The sequence below is a fragment of the Nelusetta ayraudi genome, unplaced genomic scaffold (genome assembly GCF_046127955.1).
Source record: "Nelusetta ayraudi isolate G7.1 ecotype Tasmania unplaced genomic scaffold, CSIRO-AGI_Nayr_v1 ptg000011l, whole genome shotgun sequence".
NCBI lineage: Eukaryota > Metazoa > Chordata > Actinopteri > Tetraodontiformes > Monacanthidae > Nelusetta > Nelusetta ayraudi.
The window spans coordinates 1,511,856-1,534,914 of NW_027466061.1; the positions used below are offsets into that span (position 1 = coordinate 1,511,856).

The window sequence follows — 23,059 nt, forward strand, 5'->3', positions numbered from 1 at the left end:
CCTTTTTATTTAAAAACATTTGCACATATCACAATCAGCTAAACACACTCTATTCCTGGGCCTTAAGTGGAGATTTTAAAAAGTCTACATGTTTTAGACTAAATTAAAGACTATTTGGTAACTGTGTCTGCCGCCACAAGGGGGCACCTCGCCTCAAACAACGGTGTTACGTTAAAGTGGTTGATACACGTGACTATTTTAAATTACACATTCGCTTTTTTTCATGCTCATGTTTTTTTGAAGTGAGCATGAGTGTTTGATTAGTGCTTGTTGTAAGCATGGATTGCAATCTGGAAGCATATGCCGCCTCAAAACCATTGAACAGTGGAGGGAAACTACAGTGAGGACCCTTGAAGTGAGATACACACAGCACAAACATGCAGGGAGAGTGTCATTAAGCATCAGCATAGTTCATTTGAGAGAAACACTTTCAATAATGCAAGGGTAAACAAGTGACTGACTTTAATGAAATGAAATATCCATTTACATTTTCACAGCAAGGAGCACAACATTATTCAAGTGCAGTTACACAGGGAGTGCAGCAGCCTCGTCTGGCAAAGGGTTGACATTTCTGCCTCACAACTGCAAACCTGTAGCCCGATGTGGATGTCGACAGGAAGTCCATTGAATCCAATACTGTTGGTATTTATGTTAGTTGGACTAGTTACCGTATGCTAATAACACAATATATGTACTAAAGCAAACTGATAAAACCACAGAAACTCCTTGATGGTCAGAACAAACTCCTCCCCGAGTTCGACACTAAAAATCTGTGCAATCAAACGCTTTATTTTTTCCGGCTGATCCCAGGAATGCAGGGCCACAAATCATCTCAAATCTTCACAGAATTCTCCGACAGCATGTCCCAACACACAGGCTTTCAGCACCGTTACCCGACTCACGCCCAGTGGCGACGCATTGTCCATCGAATCCCAGCGTGAGTCCTTCAGCCCCTCACATTCTGTCAGGATCATCCACGAGTCAGAGTCTCCGTTCCACAATCTTCAGCTGCAGCAGTCAGAGCACTGAGGACAATCTAGTTGTAGGCCATCATCTGGGGAGGTACTCCTGTGGAAGTCTGCTAAAGTTCCTGCTCTGGAGCGCCTGGTCCACAGTGTTAATGAAGGAGTCGATCATCTTCCTCATGGAAGCGCTGAACGGGTCGAAGGAGGGGTGCTTGGCCCCCGAGCGTTTGAAGTAGCCGTCCTGGTTGCTGTGAGCGCAGAGCAGCCTCTCCTCGGTTGGTGTGACGTTCAGAAATGCCGTGATGAGGCGGAGCTGCGGGAGCAGAGCCGCCTGCAGGTCTTCGTAATGCACCACCAGCAGACCGCGGCCCCACTTCAGCCAGCTCAGAGCGTGAGACGCCCACCAGGGGGCGTAGCTGGAGACAAACTCTGGCCATTCTGTGAAGTACAAACATGGGTCACTGTCTCGGGGCAAAAGAAGGGCTCTGCACAATCCTCAATACTGAAAGCCATGCCTGGTATTTTCAAAAGACAAAACATTATAACCCCAATCTCTCTGGTGAAGATGACATATTTTTTTCAAAGTATAGTCAGATTCAGTCGCTATCGAAGACCTTATTTTCCTCGTTAGCCAAAAATAATTAAAAAAAAAATAACAATAATTATGGTGGTGTGTAAATGATTATGAACGCACATAAATGACAAGTTCAGCTCTGTGAGTGCTAACGTCCAACCCACAACTAACCCACAACCCCCTAGTCAGGGCGCCCCGCCTGCCACTGAGCCACTGAGCAGCTTCATGGAACACGCTGTGAACACAGACTGACACAGTGGTGCACGTTTGCCTTTCATTGGCATTCAGTGAGATTTGTATAAAGTGTCCCTGACAAAACTGAACGGAATGACCAAAGTACAAAAGTGAGGATTTGGCAAAAGCCATAGCATTTTAAATTCTCTGCCCTGGTTCCTCTCTGATCTCGACCTCTCAGCATGACGCATGTTCACATTAGCTTGCGTGGCTGCGCGGCAGACTTGTTGAAATTGGACGGAGCGAGCAAAAGAGTGGGAGACAGAGTAGCAATAAAGAGAAATCAGATACGATCAGGCTCCCACTGTTATATAACGCCATGTGGTTTAATGTTCTATTAATATCAAGAGTCGCTCCTCCACTGAAGTGCAATACCTTTGCTCCTCCACTGGGCGTCCGTGGCGTGTCCCAAATGTCCGGCACACTTGCGGTTGAACTCGGCCATGAGGGAGCGGTAAGGGTTTCGGATGAGCAGGACGGCCGAGTCAAACATCTCGATCTCTTTTTGGCCGCTCTCGTGCGTCTTCACGCAGATGCTGCGGCCGCTCTTCCAGTAGTCCTTCTCCCCCTTGAAGCCTTCAATCAACGAATGAGTCAGCGGTCAGCCGCAGGGCGGCAACATCACGGGGGCACACGCTTCGGCACTCGTCCCGACATATTTAACGAGGACGTCCCTCCTACCTCTGTTGTACAGCGTGCCGTCGAAATAGAAGCTGCCTGTGTAGTAGCCGGTCACGAGCTCGATCAGGTGCCGTACCCAGGTGTTGCCTGCACCAGGGAAGCTGGAGAGAGCCACCAGGGAGCTGGATCTCTGAGGCAGAAACATTCTCTCTTTGCACCTGGAGTCTACAACAACACGAGAAATATCGGACTGTAAGGAAAATATACAAGACATTACATACATTTCCCCCTTGTATTGGTTGTTGGTTTATATATGATGTCATTTACAATAACGCAGAGCTGCTGTGATGTTGAAAAAGATAAAACTGATGACACGGCAGAATCAGGAGAAACTCCACAAATGGCAGACTTGGTCCGTTGTTATATTTTTAGGGACAGGGCCCGAAAAGGCAAACTGCTGTAGCAGGTCCCGCCCACGGCCGAAGACCCAGTTGTTGTTTTTCTACATTTCTTTATATTGTAATGAAGTCTTTGTACTTCATTACTTTGTTACTTACTGAAAATCCAACAAACAAATCAATTTTGTTAGGCTTCAAATTTGAATATCTGCCTAAAGAGATGTTGCGGATGATGTGTTGTCCCACTGTGTTATTTAGTGGAACGGTTGGAGGCATGTGAGGCTGTGCAGAATCGTAGCACCGAAACAAAGTACGCAAGAGAAAGATGAGTGAGAGCGTAGCTCTGCCTTACCGAGCACAGGAGTGTGGTACACCTGGAAGTGGTCGTGCTGAGAGGGGAACGTGACGTTCGCCGCGCCCGTGTCGTTCCCTGAACACTTGTGGTTGTCAGACTGCAGGTTCAGGCTAAAGAGAGAAGACGTCCATGTGCAGAAACAATGGGGTTCCCTGAACACAGCCAGCGGGAGCTCCTGCGAAAGACGTTGGAAAATGTTCTCCGTGGGTTTCAACGACTTGTCACAGTTTTTTTCTTCCTCCCCTGAGACCTTTCCTTCTACCTCAGAATTTTGTATCAGCTTGGTTTAGCGATAAAACTGATTATAGCACTTTATTTTCCTCCGCTGGACAAAAGTAAAAGAGGACGACTGTCAAAGGGTGGTCAAATGTGGTTGATGTTGTATTAATAACATCGCAGTAAAGTTTTAATAGAAGAGAGGCTGCTGCATACGGTGGTAGACTTCAGCGTCTTTCCTTTAGGTGAGCGATGAACATTACATTTTCTGCAAAAGCTGCTTTCAAGAACAAATGTGGTCTGCAGGGCATGAAGACAGCCTGCGGTGTCTACAGCTGTGTGCAATAAACACGTCATCCATTTCATACCTTGTCGGTGCAGGTCCCAATGCAGGACTGCGCGGTTAGGTTTGGCTGCGAAGAGTCGATTGCTAATTTGTCAATAGTGCTCTTGGGCAACTTGAAGCAGCCGCGGTAGTGGATGTTTCTGACTGGAGACGGAAAAGTACACAAACAACAAGAACACAGTTAAACGTAGGCGACAGGAAAAATAGACCGAATAGGACATTTTTATTTATCTACTGACAAGAGGAGCGGAGAAGAATTCTTGACTGAACCCGAACTTCAAACACAACAGCATCCTATTAGCATAAGGCTGAATTTAAATGACCAATCTGCACTTTCTCACTGATTACATGTGTATGTGTGTATTTAAGTGTATTCAGGTTTATAAAAAAATGCAATGCGGCTGGAATCCTCCGGGGACAGAAAACACTCCAGTCATAAAATATTAATTCCATATGTATAAACGTCCATATAAAACATATGACCTTGCAAACAGTGAAGACGTGGGGCACATCTCCGCAAACATGAAAGAGTTTCTTACTTGGAGGAAATGTTTCTGTATACCCTGCTTTGTTTCATGCGGCTAACGAGGATTTAGAATTGCAACGGCGCCCTACAGCAGTGACATCTTCTCCCCGCCTGCCGCTCCTGCGCAGAAGTACAATGACTCTCAAAATCAAAGTGAACCAAATGTGTTTTGTCACGCTGTCTAGTGCAACAAAGGGGAGACGAGCTGACAATTCCAGATGCACAACGGTGTGTGCGCAAATGCGATATACACACGCCTCGGAGAATTTCCCATAAATGCAATTAATGTAGTGTTGCACCGAGTGTGAGTTAATGCAAAATGCAAATTGACAAATGAAAGAGCCGCTGGTTCGGAGGAGCAGCCCCGCTCAGCATCGACACACACTGTCCTCCAACTCCATTCTATTATGATAAAAGACAGGAAGGATGGAGCGAAGAACAGCCAGGTGCTGTATTTGTTGAGCTGATGGAAGTGAAACAGAAATGAAACATAAATGAAACATAAATGGTGTGTTCCATTTTTAGGGATATGTTTTCAAATGCTGATCATCACTTTCCGTGTTTTAATGTAGGGCACACATGAGATTGTCACAGTATAACATTGTGTGTGATTTCATAAAAAAAAAAACCTCGAGCACAATAGTATAATGTGGAAACATAAGAGGACCTTTACAAACGCTGCATTTTCATGACATTTTGCATATACTGTACATTGTCATGGATGAAAGGCACCACTGTGGTTACAGTACAGCTCACTGTTACTATTTTTATTATTATTATTATTATTATTATTATTATTATTATTATTATTATTATTATTATTTTTATTATTATTATTATTATTACAATTACTGCTTTTTGATAGAACAAACTTGTGATCTCTTGCATCTTTACTTCAAGTCAGAGCAACAGCACTTGCAGCAGTCAGAGCCTTGTTCCACCCTGCATTGATCTGTGAAACTCAATGCTCTAACATTTTTCGCTGTGTTTATGGAATCATTCACCCTCAGCAAACAACACGTTTTTTCTTGTTTTTGTTCCATATGCGCAGTTTGAGAAGCATCGCTGTGTACTGTTCAACGCTGATGTGGCGCATTGTAGAACATACAGGAAGTAGGCACTTCCTGTACTCTGAAGTAGTCGCGACTGAACAATGCTACCAGTGCAACCATAACACGCTGGAGAACGAACACCCGGCATCTTATCTTATTTTTTTAAATGAAACAGTAATATGGACCTGAAACGCTAGGGGAAAATGTGAAACAATGAAGCAATTCGGATTCACAGGCGTCGTTGTGAGCTAGTTTACAGCCATATTTCTCCATCTCCATCTCCAGGAAGAAAATATGTTTGTGCTCTTGGATGAGCTGCTGCACCTGCCTTGCTGTCCAAACAGCTTTAAGCAGAGGGTGAATGGAGGATGTCAGAATTAAGCGCAAGTCTCTCTGCATGGTGAGAGATGCGGTTGGAGAAAACAGTGTAAGATCTGCACCTCAAACTACAAAACTGAGCGTCTCACAGGAAAAAGGATTGCATGGAGGAATTAACAACAGCGGGACACAGGGGAACATGTGGGGTGACTGATTATTTCAATATCTAGATGGTTTTTCGCTCCGCGGATCTGCAGTATTGTATTTTCCAAGGCTCGAGAATGAGCTGCTGCTCGCAAAAAAAAAATAGCCCTGAAATTGCTGCCTGTGCGTGTGTGCGTGTGTATGTGTACATATGCATACATATATATGTATATATACACATATATACACATGAATATATATATATACATATATATATAGTTAGATAGATATAGATATATAGGTATATAGATAGTTTCGTATGGATAGTTTGGGTTGTTTCGAGGATGAGAGCCAGAAGCCAATGTGTGGATGTGAGAGGTGTAGTGAAGTGAAGTCAACCGGCGGTATGAAAGGGCAAACACTCACACTTCCTGTGACCCGGCAGCTGCTCTTCCACCTTGTAAATGGAGAGTCGTCCCACCCCCCCGCAGGGAGACCCCCGCTCCCCGCGACACATCAGACTGCAGTCCTCTTCGGCAACACGGGGGCTGCTGATCCTGTTGCCACAGTGGCATTCAGCGCCGTACTCCAGGCCTGCAAACTGGTACCCACTGGCCACACACACACACACACACACACACACACACACACACACACACACACCAAATAAGACACAGTCATTGCCCTGACCAAGGGCAGTCCAGGCAGGCTGTTGCCGTCCCCCCTGGACACGAGCTAACATTTCAAACTTATCACTCAAGTGAAGCTTCCATGCTGTAAATCTACGTCCTGCCTCCCCAGGCCCCTAGCCCCGCCCCACTCCACCCCGCACCCTCGTTATATCTGTCCGCGCTTCACCTCCTGGACTCTGACCACGGTGATGATGCCTTATTCCAGCTCAGCTGCAGTCGCATCACCTCTGATCTCCACACTGCATATCACGGCAGCCGTGACTCATCCACCTCCCCGCGAACTCCCTCCCGTCCCCCGCCCCCGCTTCTCGGCACTGGCGAAGGCCTCATCAAAACTGACCTTTTATTGCGAGTGTCCTTTTGAAGCTTCTGCGTAAATCGTGGTGATTTATTTTTTTTTTGTTGCTCATTGCCGCAATTGGGTTGTTCAGTTAATGAGTGCATGGGAGGGGCGAGGAATTGGGGGCAGGGGAGTGGTCAGGGGCGGATCTTTGGCAGCCTCGAGATGTGTGCAAGTGTTCTCTGGCTGAGGTATAAAAGTGTGTAAAATTTGGCTTAATTTATGATTTTTATATCAGTAAAAGCTTATAAATATATAACAAAAAGTGTTTTATTTAAGGTGCTAAATTCGACTGCTTGTGTCCTCAGATAAATCCACAAAGAAGAAGGTGGACGAGGGACACAGATTTGTGCTCGCAAGCCGTCGTAGTTCACTGGCAAGCTTGGGAGAGGGAAGGTATGGAGCTGCATGGGAGGTAAAGAACGCTGCAATCTAAAATGTAACCACTTGATGTCGCTTGTTCTTAAAAATCTCCAAATATTACTCACGTAACCTTTAGAAGGACAAACTGGACTGGCTACTGGTTGTGTGTGGGATTTAAATCACCCAGCGCAACATTTTCCGTGCTTCTTCAGACGGCCGTTTCACCGGCGTACACTCATCCTCACGGTGGTACGATCACAGTTCTCCAGCCAACAGCTGCAGGAATGCACACGTCTCACCTCCGACTTATTCACCAACTGCTGTAGGCAGCTCATTAAGCTTTCCAGAACATACACTCCTCCCTCCCTACCTCCCTCTCTCTCTACTTCCCTCCCATCTTCTTCAGGAACAGATGAAGCCTTCTGTCCTGGCCTGCTCATCACCCTTTCCTCCCCCTCCCTCTCCCTCTCCTTCTCTCCCTGCCTCATCATTTACTGTCATCCAGCCACCTGGCTCTCCGCTGGCTCAAAACACAGAAGACATTCATGGAGGAGACTGAGATGCACAGACTTTCACTCACACAGCAGGCCTTCTATGGCCTCTTCTAAAGAGCCCCGAAGCAGCAGAAGCTGTGAAGTGTTACCTTTCAGAGCAGGTGTCCTGACACAGGGAACTGGTCATTTTGCGCAGGTCATACAGCATGGTTCCTCCCAGGGCGCGGTCGCTGGCGTTGTGCAAAAAGCAGCCGACATACGTTCCTGCAAGTGTCAAAAAGTTTGCAAAGCTGAATAAATAGATACATCTCCAAAACAAAAGGCCATTCAGCCTGAGTAGCTGGTCGGTGCCCCTCCCCAGCAGAACGTGTCACTTTGCATCAGCATATGAACATATTCTGAACTTTATTAGGCAGCTAATCAATTTGCTGGCCAGTTCAATTCAGTGTTAATTACTTTCATAGTTTGCCAGGAAAGAAAGAAAAAAACATTCTTTGTTTTCTTCTTCTGAAAATGTCATGTTGAATAAGCTCCACATGCTTGCCTCGTTAATACATTTGGAGGTTTGGATTGTTAATTCGATCGGATGCTCTGAGAAATTGTAATTGGACATATTATTGACTAAGCGGTTCACAAACGAAAGTAAATCATGGTTTAATTGATTAATCTCAATCTCAATCTGAGAGCATTTTATTCTGTGTAATTAGCTCAATTAGCCCTGTAAATGAAAAAGAGCCAAATAGCTGGAGAATGACACTCCACATCAAATTCCACCTCCTTTGCTCACATTTTAGTTAAAACTTATCAATAAATTATTGCACAAAACAGCATTTTTTTTTTTGGCATGTAATGAGCACCAGCAGCTAGCACTTGCCATCTGTGAGAATGCTTCATTCACTTTAGTCCACTGCTCAAATGCATATTGCCATCCTGTCTATTGAGTTCTCTCTGACATTTCAGAACTATCATACCAGAAAATAGATATGATTCACTTATGATAAATGTTATGCAAAAATATGCAAATATGATTCCACTACATTTCAGTGACAGTAAAGAACCATTTCTTATTCAATACAAGTACCTAACAGTGACCATAAAATACACTCGGGCTGGATTTGTCCATTTGGGCTGCCTTTACCAACATGGTAGTGCAAGATGGTGAACACCTATGATCGAGAACATTGCCATAATTATATAAAAGAACCTTTGTATGGGTCGTAAAATCAAACTACTTTTATTTTACAGCCACTGGACACTTATAATATATATATATATATTTTATGGGTAGAATATTGAGTTTTTGCCTGCAAATTTTCCACACTGAACCTCTAATGAGGAATACGCTAACATAGGTTATGAAGTGCTAATAAACTTTGCTGCTCTATTCTTTTTTAGCACCAGTCCCTGTGTCGAGTTAGTGTATGAATTTCTTTTGTCTGCTTATCTCATTTACAACTCGCCCCATGGGTATAAGACAATAAGCAGTCTGGGTTGCACTCGAGCCAAGACAACCGCATTTTCCAGCTGGGTGTTGTCCACCTATATGTACAAACATAGATATTTGTTTTTAGATTTGTTTCCTTTCTTTTTTTTTTAGGTGTGTATTAACAAATTGAGCCTGCAGTCTGCTTTGTAAAGACAAATGGCTACAGTAGGTTGAGTACAGCATAGCTTATACAACACTGAAAAGATAGCAGTTAGACGCACTGGCAAGATGGAGGAGAGCAATGGAGTATGAAATTACTGGCAGACCGAATTCATGATCCAATCACTGTGATGTCCTCTGATGTCCGTCCAGCCGGTTGTGTTGGGAGTCACCAGCCACCCGCGCCTCGGGAGATAAACACTGTAGTACATCAGCAGCTGCTGGCTGAAAGCCTTCCTTCCTTCTCTCTTTCCATCCTTCCTTCCATCCATCCTTCTTTCCAAAGCCCCACAACCCACGACCCTCAGACACACAGAGCCATTCCCTCCCCCAGCAGGACAGGTCATTGCTTTAATCAAAGTGAAGGAGAGGCCCCGGGCAGCTGTTTCTGAGGGTTAATAGAAGGAAGCAGTCTCAATTCCCCGACATGATCGAAGTGACTGCATGGAGTCTGACGCTGTGATGGTGGAGATGGAGGAAGGCTAGTCCCGCGATGGCCAAGTCTGAGGCCGTGTGGGTCTGTTAAACATGGGTTCACGGACTCGACCCTCGGTCTGTCGTGTCACCGCAGGAGTGTGTAATGTACGTACGCTTGACGAAATGAACCCCAGATCAGATCATTGAGTAACACGTAAAATAACACTCACAAAGTGTGTGAGCGGTGTTTTGTCTTTGCCAACAACATAATGTTAGAATGTTTGCACAGCCTGACGGACAACACTCAGTATGTAGGAACGTTTTCTGACAAGTACTCAGCAAAACCTTTTTATTTGAATTTAAATCACTGTTGGAATGGTCAAAGTCTGGGCTCCAGCAACACCCGTTGACCTTGAGTGCAGGAGAAGCAGTCGGAGAAAATGGATGAATGTTTAGTGGGCCACACCAGTTTGACCAGTTTCTGAAATTCTGTGAATTTATCCTACATCATTCAAATGTTGGTGCAGTGGTTAGCGCTGTCACCTCACAGTGAGAAGGTTGTGGGTTGGATCCCTTTCTGTGTGGAGTTTGCACCTTCTCCCTGAGGCTGCGTGGGTTCTCCTAGGTTCTCCGGCTTGAGGCCAACTGAGAGCTCTGAACTGGCCGTATGAGTGAGTCCAATGGTTAATTGCTTTTCTATGAGGTGATAAATGGTGACTCGTGCAGGTTGTAACGCCACCTTCACCCAAAGACAGGCGAGACAGCAGCTGCAGTGCCCCACTGCATCCCCGAGTGCAGGAGAAGCAGCGATAGAAAGAATGGAAACTGGACTGAAAGAGTTAGTATCAGTATTAGTTCCCTCTCCTGTGGGCAGCAGTGGCTACAGTCATGTGCAAACCAACCATCTGTTCTTTGCACTGCAATACATCCCTTCACACCATATTCAACAGGAACCTGAGACGTGAAGGAATATGAAAATAGAGCGTGCGTCTCCGACTGCACCACCCCGTAATATTTCTCACTTGTCATCCCTCTGCACGTCTCTGAGCTCGTAGTACCTCTGATATGTGTTTTACATATCAAGGATTTTGTAAGTCATCCCTGGAAGGCACAAAGTTTCCCGTGCTCCGCATACTTTCATTGTAAAATGTTTGAATAGGCAGAGCTCTGGGATCTATGAATACCTAAAAGTGTAAAGCATGTGCACTGATGTTTTGTTTTTTTTGTTTTTTTCCCCATGTGAACAATTTTTCAGGGTGAATGAACTGAGTCACTTCCTTTGGTGATCCGTTCATCAGGTTTCTCAGTGCTCTGCTTGAATCAGCTCTCAGTGTACTGAGCAGCAAGTGCACTTCCTGTGAAAAATTGCATTGGTCTCAGGTCAAAGGGAACAGGATTATTCACATAATTATAAAATATACTCATGATAAAGCCAGTTGAAAACATCGGACGGGTCAGGACACAGATACTGAACTAACTAAAGTAAATGGAATAAGATAAAATGTCAACTCGGGGCAGACATTGATTGTAAAATATTAATTATTATTATTACAATAATAATAGAAACACAAAATGCTAAATATAGCAAGACACTGGCTATTTACAAGATATACACTGTCTGATACAACTTGGATGTTACCAAAGGATAACATGTTGTCTAGTCAGACACTAATCTCAGACGCAAGTAAAAAATACCTCTTGTTCTTGTATTGGATCAATACTTCAATCTGATTTCTATGTGGTCTGCTGCCTCTCCTGATACAACCCTGTAGATCTGGGCCTCGGTACCTGGACATGGAGTCTCCCTTGAGGCTATTTTTGTAGTGGCCTGGCGAAGGGGTGGAACCTATAAGACCCCCAGTATCGAGCTGTTACATTCTACCATTGGTTCACAGTTTTAAGGTCGGAGCTCAGAACTGTTGGATCGCTGGTTTTCTGGATCAATGCAGCACGCAGGGTCAGGGTTAGAGTTGACGAGAGTTCACTACAACTGTTTGTAAAACAGCCATGCTGTTTTACAAACAGTGAATAATGGGTTGGCTTGTGATCAGAACCTCAGGCCTTTAATTTTGCATATTATGTGATTTCCTTTTAATGCCTTACTTAATAATAAATGTTAAATAATTGCAGTACCACTGTGTAAAATCAGCACTGTTGACTATCTTTAAACAGTGTTTCAATTTCAGATGGTGTAAGAAAGTTGTTTAAAAAATGTTTTATGTTCATTGTGCAGTACAAGATCAGCGATCACCTGATACGTCTTTATTCTTCCACAGCGGGGAAAGTAGCAGAATGGAAGAGCGTGTGTAAAATGGTAATAATCCATATTTCTAAAACTGTCACATGCTATATTGGCTTTGGCCACAGACGTCCTGTGTTGATCAGGCTCAAGTCCCCCAAAAAATATAGCTGCTGGATTTGGCAAACAAAATTGTGTTGGATAGAAAAGAGATGTTTAATGAGTCCAAACCTTGGCTGAACACTCAAGAGAGTCTCAATTTAGATTCTTGAGGGAACAATTACAGTAAAGTGTCTGCACTAACCATGTGAAACGTGCTTCTAATTTAAAATGTGACATCTGAGTGGAAACAATTCCTTCTTCTTTTGTTTTTGCAGGTGAATCTACACATTTGGATTCTCATCACCGCACTCACACAACAACATCTTACGAAGGAACTGTAAAGAAGAGGGAGTAAGCGTTCACTTTTAAACCCTCTGAACACTTAATGCACAGCTAGTGGCTGTGACACTGATGGTATAACATTCTTATTTGTTTTCTTGCTGGGCACTTAATATTTAAAAGCAAAATACATCTAGAGTGCGCTAGATTTAATTCTAATAAGGAGGTCTCAGAGTTAGCTTGTCATGTTTCATTTCATTTCATAAACACGTAAAACGATACACGGTATCACTTTTATTAACTATTATTACCCATGGTGGTAGTAAGAAGAAGAAGGCCCTGGAACACAACGTTACACAAGCTGTTCTTACAACCAATCTTGGTAATTCGATTTTTGGTTCAGGGTAAAACTCTTTAAGGGAAGCATTTGCCAGATGGCTGTTGCTCCGACTTGGCTCATTTCTGCCTGCAACTTTTCCTTTTTTTAAAAAAGAAAAATCTGTGTTGCCCTATTTAGACACTGAGCTGTTGTACACTGTCTTTTTTCCCCCTCGAGATTAAGAGTTCTTGCACGACGCCTTTCAAGAATGTACCAGAAGGACAGTTTATTTTTCACAGGAGATAATTCCACTTTAGCCATTGTTTCAACAAAATGGCCAACACACTGACAGACCTGCTTAACAACAGCAAAGCTGAAGGGCCATTTAAAAGAGTCCAAATGATTCTGAACATGGCTTAAGAGACAGCACACGTCAGAAATAAGATCACTTCTATCTTCGTAATGACTAATTTATCGTTCAGAATCTACTTTGCTTCTCGTGCTGCTTTCCCTTCTGCCGAAGAGGATCAGTGAGCGCTGCTCCTCATCTACAAGATGTGAAGCACCCACACGTTAAATGTCATATAAATGTTTAATGAAGCTCGTCTAAATGTTCTAAGGTCACCATCATTCCCCCCATAAATGTACAATGAAGGCTGTTGTCAGTCGCCTCGCTAACTGCGTTACCTTTGGCGTCCGAAGCTATCCTAGCTAAGTATGTCAAAAATAGTAACGCAGAGGTGTGCGTCTGCCGCCGTCGTGTATTATTTACCAGGGAAAGCTGTGTCTCAGTCACCACACCATCACCACGGCGTACCTCTACTCAACATGGTCAGCCAGAGCATCATTGATATATGCTTTGGTTTAGGAGGCAGAGCCTTCAGCATTAAATTACAGAAGAAGAAGAATACAGAGTCTACATTGTCAATTAATGATTGATAGAAATAAATTATTGGAACTGGGACTACCTGAGCATTTGTTTTAATGCAGTTAATGATAGGGGATAATATTTTTTTGATATCTAATATTAACCTTTGCAGCAAATATTCCTGCTAGTCAGGACACGGCTTGAGAGAAGTATCAGAATCACGTGTGTCAGTGTCTCACTCAGTTCATGTAAATGGGCCAAGCAGTGAGAGTCCGGCGGTCCCTTGTTAGCGTCAACGCCGGCTACACGGCTGCTCTCCCTCACCGGGCAAAACAACAGTTCCAGTGATGTTGATGTGCATAGTAAACAAAGTCTGGGAATGCGGATGAGGGAGTTTTGATTTCACAACAGTCCAGGCGAGTTTTTAGGGTGTAAAATAATAACACGATGACCCACTCCTGCCCCTCCCCCGCAAAACACCTTTTTTTTTTTTTTTTTACTGTTCAGTACTATCATTTAATAACGCAAATATTTTCATTCGAGCTACTCCAGAATCAGGATGAATAAATAAACTCTGCTTTGTTTTGTTTGGTTGATTGTTTTTTTTGTTTTTTTTATGTAAAATAGTGTCTACTGAAAATAAGTGCTGGCGTGGGCACCTGGAATGTTTCTGCAATGTCACATTCAGGGATCTCTGGGAGATGAATAAACACGCCTTCTTTAAAAAACTAAAATCTGTTATTTGTCAAAACAATTGCTCACTGTTTTCGCTACTTGATTTGTTGGCGCATCTCTCCTTTGTTTATACAATGTGTATTTATCAACAGGCAAACACGAACCCTGGCGCATGGTACATACGTACAATCAATACACACAATAGATGTGGGTGGAAACACAGTAAGAAAAACATTTTATCCCGGCTAATAAAGGTTAAGTTATGAGCGCCACAACTGCCGAGTGAGTGAATTTTACTCACTCAGCAGTGTGAATCTTAAAAGAGTGTGTTTTATATTATTACTGTCTTCATTTTGTTGTTGTTCATTTCAAATTGTTGGTTTTCAACATTTTAATTTGATTATCCTACTTTTGACTGGAACTATTGCTGTTTTACATGGAGCTTCAGCCTTTTTGACCAGGGCGCCCTTCATCTCCTGATGTCGAAGAGATTTTACCTGGTTTGATAAAAACTGAACTGACTTCCCACGAGGAGGTTCTCTACTGCTGAGCTCAGCACTGCGCGTTAGAGGAGAACCTGCTTGGATTTTGAGGATGTTGAGCTGTCAGCAACGTTCTGGGTGTGTTGGTACCTTTGTGCCGACCGCTCCTCAGCACCGACGCCCTCTGCTGGGGGGTCTCTGGCAGCAGGCTGTGGAACCAGCGGCGGTGCAGGTGGTGGACCCCGAGGTTCTGGGAGGCTGGCCAGTGCCTTCCTGCCTTGGCTCCTCCTCCTCCTCCGGACACGTGTCGGACGGCGGCCCACCTGGAGCGAGCCCTCACGCCCAGGCCGCCGGCCCTGAGAGCCGTGGGGGGGGCGGCCAGGGCCGAGAGGGGCGGAGGCGGAGCCAGGCCGGCTGGGTTGGGGTGGGCCACTCTGACGCCGGAGCGCTGCAGCAGCAGGACGCTGCCGGCCATCAGGTAGGCGATGCCCAGGCACAGCAGCAGCACCCGGGCCCGTCTCAGCAGGCAGTTGAGTCTGCAGAGGGCCACCGCCATCCTGCCCTCGACCTCAGTGGAGCAGCAGCTGGGGGGACCAGGCTGAAGACCAGGCTGAAGACCAGGCTGAAGACCAGGCTGAAGACCAGGGTGAAGACCAGGCTGAAGACCAGGGTGAAGACCAGGCTGAAGACCAGGCTGAAGACCAGGGTGAAGACCAGGCTGAAGACCAGGGTGAAGACCAGGCTGAAGACCAGGCTGAAGACGCCAGCAGAAGTTCACTGCGGGTCAATCTAGGAACAACCTCCAGCATCCTGAGCTCTGCAGGACCCGCAGGTCCAAAAGATCCAAGTGGGCCGTCCTGGACTTCAGGATTCCGAGGCTCTGGAAGGTGGAAACAGAAGCAGCAGTGGATTTAAAGTCAAGAGTGACGGTCACACAAGTCCAGCAGGTCGGCTGCACAGCGGGCCCTGGTGGCTCACTGGTGGGTTTGCGGCGTCTTTGCAACACATCTTGTGATATTTGGTCACACACTCACTCCTGCTGTTTCCATCCATCTCCTAGACCTGCTTCCTCCTGCACTCAGGCTCTGCTGGAGTCTATCGCAGCAGTCAGGTGGTCGAGGTGGTTTGGGTATTCGGATGACAAAACGGATTTGGACTGTTTGCACTTGGTTACTTCGTGTGTTTTTTGCCGATCGGAATACGAAAAACGCATGAAATGACCAAGTGCAAACAGGGCCATCGAGGGCGAGGGCAGGGTGACACCCTGGACAAGTCGCCAGTTATTCGCACTTCCACATCGAAAGACCAACAAACGTACAACCATTCACACCTACGGACAATTTACTTCCCAGTTCACCTTACACTAATGTTTCCGGAGTGTGGGAGGAAGCTGGAGAACCCGATAAGAACCCGCGCAGACACAGGAAGACCTCAGACCACAACCTTCTTATTCTTTCTCCCAATTTCAAACCCTGCCTCAAGTTCTCTCCTTCCTCTGTGTGGCAGCGCCGCACTGCTCCTGTCACATGAATGAAAACCCTCTGCGAAGGCGACGTCCTCCCTCTCAGCAAAGAGAGAGAGAAATGGCAGTTTGACTGCTTGGTCGACCGCCGTCGCTGTTAGAAATAATCAAATTGTCTGACAGAATGACACCAGCAGATTACAAACGCCGTCTGCGGGAGCGTGAAACGAGGATCAGAAATCAGCATGCGATCCATCTCCTCCATCTGTGGAGATATAAATAAGTGATGAGGAAAAATCAGTAATTTTTTTTTTTGACGACGAGGGGAAAGAAATGCATCAATAGGCTGATTGAAATCTCTCCAAAGTCTGGTGCGGCTCCTCCGGAGGAGCAGGTGGTGGTGGGGGGTCTCCTGACCCTGACAACGGAGACCTGACACCTGTGTACGTGGGTGGTGGTGGTGGTGGTGGTGGTGGTTTCTTGGGTGTCACTCCAGGTTTCGTGTGCGCTCGACTCGATGCCGGCCAGCGTCGTTGCCCTTCAGCTCCACTTTTCGCCATCTCGGGGCCTCCTCCCCCCCCCCCCCTCCCCCCGCTCATCTCGTCTGGCCAAGTGGCTCCGACTCACCGTGTCTCACCTCCACCGCGGAGGACAGCAGCGGGAGGAGGAGGAGGAGGAGGCGGGCTGCATGCGGTATTTCTCCCGAGGACGAGAAGCAACAGTTTGCACACCACGAAGCCGCCTCGCATCGAGCGACCAAGTTGCCGTCAACTCCGTGTTGGTTTTTGTCTCCCCACCACCTCGATTATACGTCGAAAAAGACGCCTTGGGGGGGGGGGGGGACAAAAACAGCCCGCGCGCCGTGCTGCTTGTTGCCGTGGTGGTGGTGGAGGGAGGGGGCGACGACGAGAGGAAGCGATCGAAACGGCGACGCCGAACCGCGATTGAAGGATTCGAGGTGTTCCACCACCTCCACCCCTTCCCCTCCAAGTACCGAACCCAGGCACACACACACACAAAAAAAAAAATCATAATCAAAGAGAGTCAAACGTCCATTACCGAGAGACGCTCTGCGCATCCCTCGCGCTCGCGAGTCCGACCGGCGGTGCGTTCACTGCCGTTCCCGCCGCTCGCCGTCCGCTGAAGGTCTCCTCCGCCGCCGCGGCTCCACATCGTTTCCCACAGCTGATGTTATATAAGCCGCCCCCCTCCCCCCTCCCCCCTCCCCCATCACCCCTCCCGTCCCTCACCCATTCCTCCTCCCCCCTCCCACCCCTGCTCGCATCGTGTCAGTCTTTTCTGGCGACGGAGAGAGAGAAAGAGAGAGGACCGGGGGGAGGGGAAGGTTTGATGGGCAGCAGCAGCGGGAGAAGGAGGGGGTGGGGGGGTGGTTGTTGTCGCTCTAATTTTCATCGGTGACGTGAACGCGTCGCCGCTCGGCGGACGTCGCGTCCGGCGAGCGGAGCGCTGAAACACAACATTGCGGCGGCTTTTATAAAACCTCGCTCCTCACTCGAGCCTCCGCGGCAATGAGTCACCCGTCCATTTAAACTGAAGGTCGTTGGTTCTATTAACGACAAAGAAAAGAAAAAAAAAAAAGAATGAATGAAAGAGGGAAAGTTTTCCAATGCAACAGGGGACGATGCGTTAATCACCGCTTCCGCATCATCGTTATTATTATTATTCGAGGTTCATCTCCTGACTTCCTGACCAGCGCAGCTCCGAGATGAAATGATGCTTCTTGATCCCAATTCCTGATTGCTCTTTTGTTGTTGTTGTTGTTGTTCTCTACTTGAGCTCATTTAGCTCAATGACTCGTCTTTGTGTTTCAGCACCACGAACAGCGCTCCGACAACGAGGTTCATTGTCCTTGTTTACAGCAGAGGAGCTGATCTTATTATGGCCTGGCTTAGCTGCCTCTTCTCAGTAATGGCCACTGCCACTGTCCACGTAATTATCCACAGTTCCCTCTATCTCCAAAGCATGACCAGAGGAAGACAGGAACAGACATACAAATGGAAATATATATATATAGGTACCCACATATCAAGAAGTAGATTTGCAAGCTGGTGGTGTAGCAGGGTCGGCCTTGCGTTCCTGTATGAAATGAATCCATAATGATGACCAATTTTTTGCCCTCTTCCTTCTCTATATACGTATTTTCATGACACCCAGTAGAGCAGTTACACTCCAGAACTCACCCATGATATGACACAGCAGATGCCTTTCTGTCATCTTACCGAATCGATGTTGAGTAAAACTAGTACCCTTGAAGATATTTGTCATATTCATTTGACTGTCCTGACATGTACAGGACACACATCACGTAAAGAATATATTTCATAGAAATGGCAGGCATTTAAATTATGAAAATAAAGAGAAGCAAATTTAAATGTCACATAAAGCACCTTTAAATGTTAATTCTTACTGCAGAGTGCTTGAAAATACCAAAAGGTAACTTATTTTACCCCTGTTGTTGCCCCATTGGTCTGTATGTGCTTGTGAACAGTATAATGCTAGACTTTAATGTAAGGCACCAAGGGGTTGAGCCCATTAAGGCAGTTCATGTGAATGCCACTCGTCGTTTTTAAGGGTGCTGCACTATATTTTCCTTTTAGTCAACTTACCTTAAGAAGGGGGAACTTATTCTACTGGAAAAGGCAGCTGTTTAGCTGTGTCAAGCCGTTTAATGGGAAAATGGCACTCGTATATTTCAGTTCCAAATTGATGTCACTGAAAGAGATAAGAACCAGCACCACGAGGCCTTCGTGGTGCTGCTGGATACCTCCTCCTTTCTGAGCTCAACACACTCAACACTATCACGATATGTTTCCGATTAGCATTACAGGCATTTGCATGTAACACTGCTGCCTTATGCAATTCACCCCTTTGTGCACTGGAAACTGCACACGAACAAAGAAACATGTCTGGACTATGTTTAGAAAATACAAAGTTCACAGCAGTCTGCCTATTTGTTTAACACACACACACACACACACACACACACACACACACACACACACACACACACACACACCTATCTCTCCCTGGCCGCACCTTACTTGTTTTTTCAGCAGTGTTGTGAGACTTGAGATTGGTCAGACCAATTTTTATGGGTCTCAGTCTCATCTTGGACTCGGTATATGATATTTTTTAGCTAAATTATTCCTCATTGATTTTTGTTTTTTAATTTTATGAAGCAAATTTGTTTTTTTTTTCAAATGATTCAACATAGATGAAGATACCTTGCTGAAAAGAAAAATTGCTCTGCCATTTATGGAGAAAGAACCTTGAATTAAAAAAGATGCTCACTGATTCTGTTTAGTTGTGGTTTTTCTTTGGTACAGTCTTGGCTTTATCTCGGTCTCGACGTGTAAATGTCTTGGTCTTGTCTGGATCTCGATACTTTCTAGTCTTCATGATGTCTTGGTCTCGGTTTGTGAGGTCTTGACTGCAACACTACTTCTCAGTGAACTAAGCCACCTGCCGCTGAAAACGCAATCACCTCAGTCTTGTTCAGGCCCTCACAGGTCAGTTCGCGCTCTGGCCGCTGTAAAGACTGTGTGCTGGAGCTGCCAGTCAGCCGGCAGTCCAGACACAACAGACCGTCTCCCTTCTTTCATCTCCATCCCTCTGTGTTGCCTCAGACACTGGACGCCTCAGGAAAGACAGACGCACTTGCTTGTTTCCGTCTGCGGTTTGCACATATTGAAAAATGATTTAACTTTCAAAATGAAATCCTTGAATTAATTAAACTAAATTAATTCAGTTAATTGTTTGCGTATCCGTCAACCATTTCCCCACTCACAGTTACTGAGATAGGAAAACCAAAATGCATTGCACATATTTTTGCATATTTTGTCCACAGCGACACCAGAACCCTTTTTATTATCCTTAATGGCAGCAGATAAAGATAAGGAAATAACAGAAAATCATTATTTTGATATTTAATATGCTAATTAATGTGTTAGGAGGAAACCTCTTTAGTTTTAATCTTTACATATGATACACATTATGTGTATCATATGTAAAGACATTAATGACTGTTTTTGCAACGTGTTTATCAACTATGCTGATTTCTATCCTTTAGTGCAAAATTCTGGCTCTGGCTCTTGATTCCTCGCCTCGCTACTCCTTTCTAATCCTCGATTCACTTTGACTTTACACTATTGCTGTTTGGCAGATTCTGCAGTCAGCAGTATTTCTACCCCCCCCCCCCCACACACACACACACACACACACACACACACACACACACACACTGCAACGTTCCTCCAGCAGCCATCCTTGTTCCTGCAGTCGACCTTCAATACCACGATTTTCTCCCACAGCCAATCCTGACCAATCTTGCTTTGCTCTTGTCAGAATGTCACAGATGCTTGACGACACCGACGTTCTCCTCTAAAACGGCAGTTCGCCGCCCTCTCCATCACCCTCGTGGTGCCTCTGCTTCTGTTCGCAGTCAGATAGCGCCGCGTGGGGCACGTCTGACAGGAAGTGGCGGTTCAATGTGGATGGGATCTTACTCAAAATAATATGTTCATTCTTCCAAGCCTGCCCAATGGGCCGTGTCCTGGTTGACAGGGTTCAGGAGCAATGCATGGACTCAACACCTTGTTGTTTGGCCTCTGATGCACAAGCATACATTTGAGATAGCCTTGGAAGCCTTGGAGCATGGTTTTGTTTTTCAGAATGTATTTGTTAACAGTGCCTTCGAGGATGTGCATGCATGGAATTGAATATATTTGTATAGATTTGACTCTTAATGGCTCTGGCTGGCTCTTGTGCCAACTCAGAGCCCCATGACAGCCCTGACCCACTTTAAATCTCCCTGTTAACTAAAGACGAATAGCTTGGCTTTGGGCACAATATGAGAATATTACATTCCTGAACTGTGGCTGGTCTTTGGGTTTGGGACTTGTCTGTGTTTGTGTCTGTGTGCACATTGTTTTTCTTTCCACATTTAATAAAACAGCCTTAATCTAGAGATGCCCCTGAAGATTACGGCATATTATTTAACGTTGCTTTGCTCGGGTTTTGTTCATTAGCGTCCGCACGGTAGCATTTCTGTGGCGCACCAGCTCTTGAGGACCGTAAAACAGATAAATCACGTTCACCACTATTTGATCTGTCACGTTTTCATTACAGCCTCATGACATCATGCTTCCCTAACTGCCATTTTAAGAGGTTAAAAGAAAATGTTATCTTGAAAAATCAATAGATGTCTGCTGTGCAAAGGAGTGGGTGGATGGAAAGATAACCTCTCCCTCTGCAAAGGTCCTGGCTGCAGTCCCGCGTGGGCACATTTTCATTTTCATTTTCAGGGATGCGCTGCTGCTTGCTGCTCTGCCGTTCTGCATGTCTGTCGTCAAAGTTTTCCTCTACTTGTTAATGCTGACGGTACAAACCTCATCTTCCTCTTCCTTCCTCCCCGCTTGTCAGGTCGACGTCTGCAGGTTGGATGACCGCCAACCGCATCAATCTTTCACTTTTCTCCTTCTTGTCAAGTCTTTTGTCAGAGCTCGCCATTTCACTGACGACACCATGCCATCCCCTGTCCTGTCCTGTCGTGGTGTGAGCTCAATAACAAAATGAAATTGTTCAAATGTCAAAATGTTAAATATAAAAAAAAAGAAAGAAGAATCCTGGCCGGTGTCCTAGCAGACCTTTATCTAATGAGCACGAGTCATCCAGAACGTGCAGCCTCTCTCGCATACATGAGTTTGAAAGACGTCCATTCAACCCAGTCCAAAGTCTCTCTCTCTCTCTCTCTCTCTGTCTCTTCTTCTCTCTCTCTCTCTCTCTCTCTCTCTCTTTATATTTAATATGACACCTCACGTCACTGAGATCCAAGAGATTTAGCGACCTTTATGGCCTCACAGCGTTCTGCCACACTCTTGTCAAGCCTTGTCATCTCCTATTGTCATGTCTAAATAGATACAATATATATTCAATTTTAAGCAGATTTTCCAAGCATATTTTTTGTGTATGTTTCCTTGCCTGTGTAATTAGGTGTGAACCGTTTAGAAGGGATGAGAGAGCAATATGAGACGATGGGCAATGCTTAAAGCTGTCAGTCGAAATCTACTGGGTTAGATTGTCACTGTAGCTGGGCTAATGCTAGGCCAAAGCTAAGCATGTTGGTCGATCAACATGAGATCTTACTGTCATCGTCTAACGTGGGTTTTTTTTACAAGCACTTATATATGTTATAGTGGTTTGCTTACAAAGTAGTTTTACTGTCTTCTCTGAGGGATTGCACATGTATGGTGGCAATGCAAAAAGATGGTGTACATACACAGATTCCTGTTTGTGTCAATGCTAGACTTATATTGTCAGTGAAGACAAAATACGGCTGTGAGCACTGTAAAGTAGGTCAGTTGACAGTCTGAAAAAGGATGCCTCTTTATAACCGCACCTGGCATTCGGAACGGAACCGGCCTGAAGAAGTGGCATACCAAATTAGTACAGCAGTCTGAGTTTAGCATATGTTGGCATATGGTTTCAATCTCAGCGCTGCTGATTTTGGTTGCATTGCATCCTGCTTTAAAAGAATTTAGCATGAAAATTATGAATCCACCATCATCCAGTGTCAAAGTATCAAAGCACAGAAAAGGCAGCAAAGAAAGGAAGTATAATTAAAGTATTTCCAGCATTTATTCAGTTATTCACTTTAACCTCAATGTCGCAACTTGAAATGAATTTATTTTGATAATTGCAAATCAATTGATTTAAATTAAACATCTGGTCTCATGGGCATTTTAACAGCCTCCTGGTGCCCTGAGTGGGCAGCAACTGGACAACTTCTACTGTCAGGTCTATGCAGTGTAAATGTCTGTTTTTTGGGTTCAGTTTAGTTTGTTACCTACTTCTTGTTTCATTTTGAGCGTCTCGTCCTCCCACGTGTTATTCCTGTGTTTACTTTCTGTCCTA

General features: G+C 45.3%; 2 protein-coding genes across 7 annotated transcripts in view; one reads left to right on the plus strand and one right to left on the minus strand.

Moving 5' to 3' along the window:
- The window catches only part of nrip1b (nuclear receptor interacting protein 1b), a 167,045-nt gene that overhangs the window by 137,986 nt on the left and 6,000 nt on the right, over window positions 1-23,059 (plus strand). The gene's annotated exons all lie outside the window — the stretch shown is intronic.
- On the minus strand, window positions 440-17,340 carry wscd1b (WSC domain containing 1b). 2 transcript variants are annotated; one of them, XM_076019932.1, is made up of 9 exons: window positions 17,186-17,340; window positions 14,815-15,544; window positions 7,788-7,902; window positions 6,176-6,360; window positions 3,732-3,853; window positions 3,145-3,322; window positions 2,455-2,619; window positions 2,149-2,349; window positions 440-1,403 (listed from the first exon to the last, which is right to left on the minus strand). In XM_076019932.1, the coding sequence occupies exons 2-9, from the start codon at window positions 15,218-15,220 to the stop codon at window positions 1,051-1,053; spliced, it is 1,725 nt and encodes a 574-aa protein (XP_075876047.1). In that variant the 5' UTR covers window positions 15,221-15,544; window positions 17,186-17,340; the 3' UTR covers window positions 440-1,050. The 2 variants fall into 2 exon arrangements, with proteins under 2 accessions (XP_075876047.1, XP_075876048.1); XM_076019933.1 differs by lacking the exons at window positions 6,176-6,360; window positions 7,788-7,902.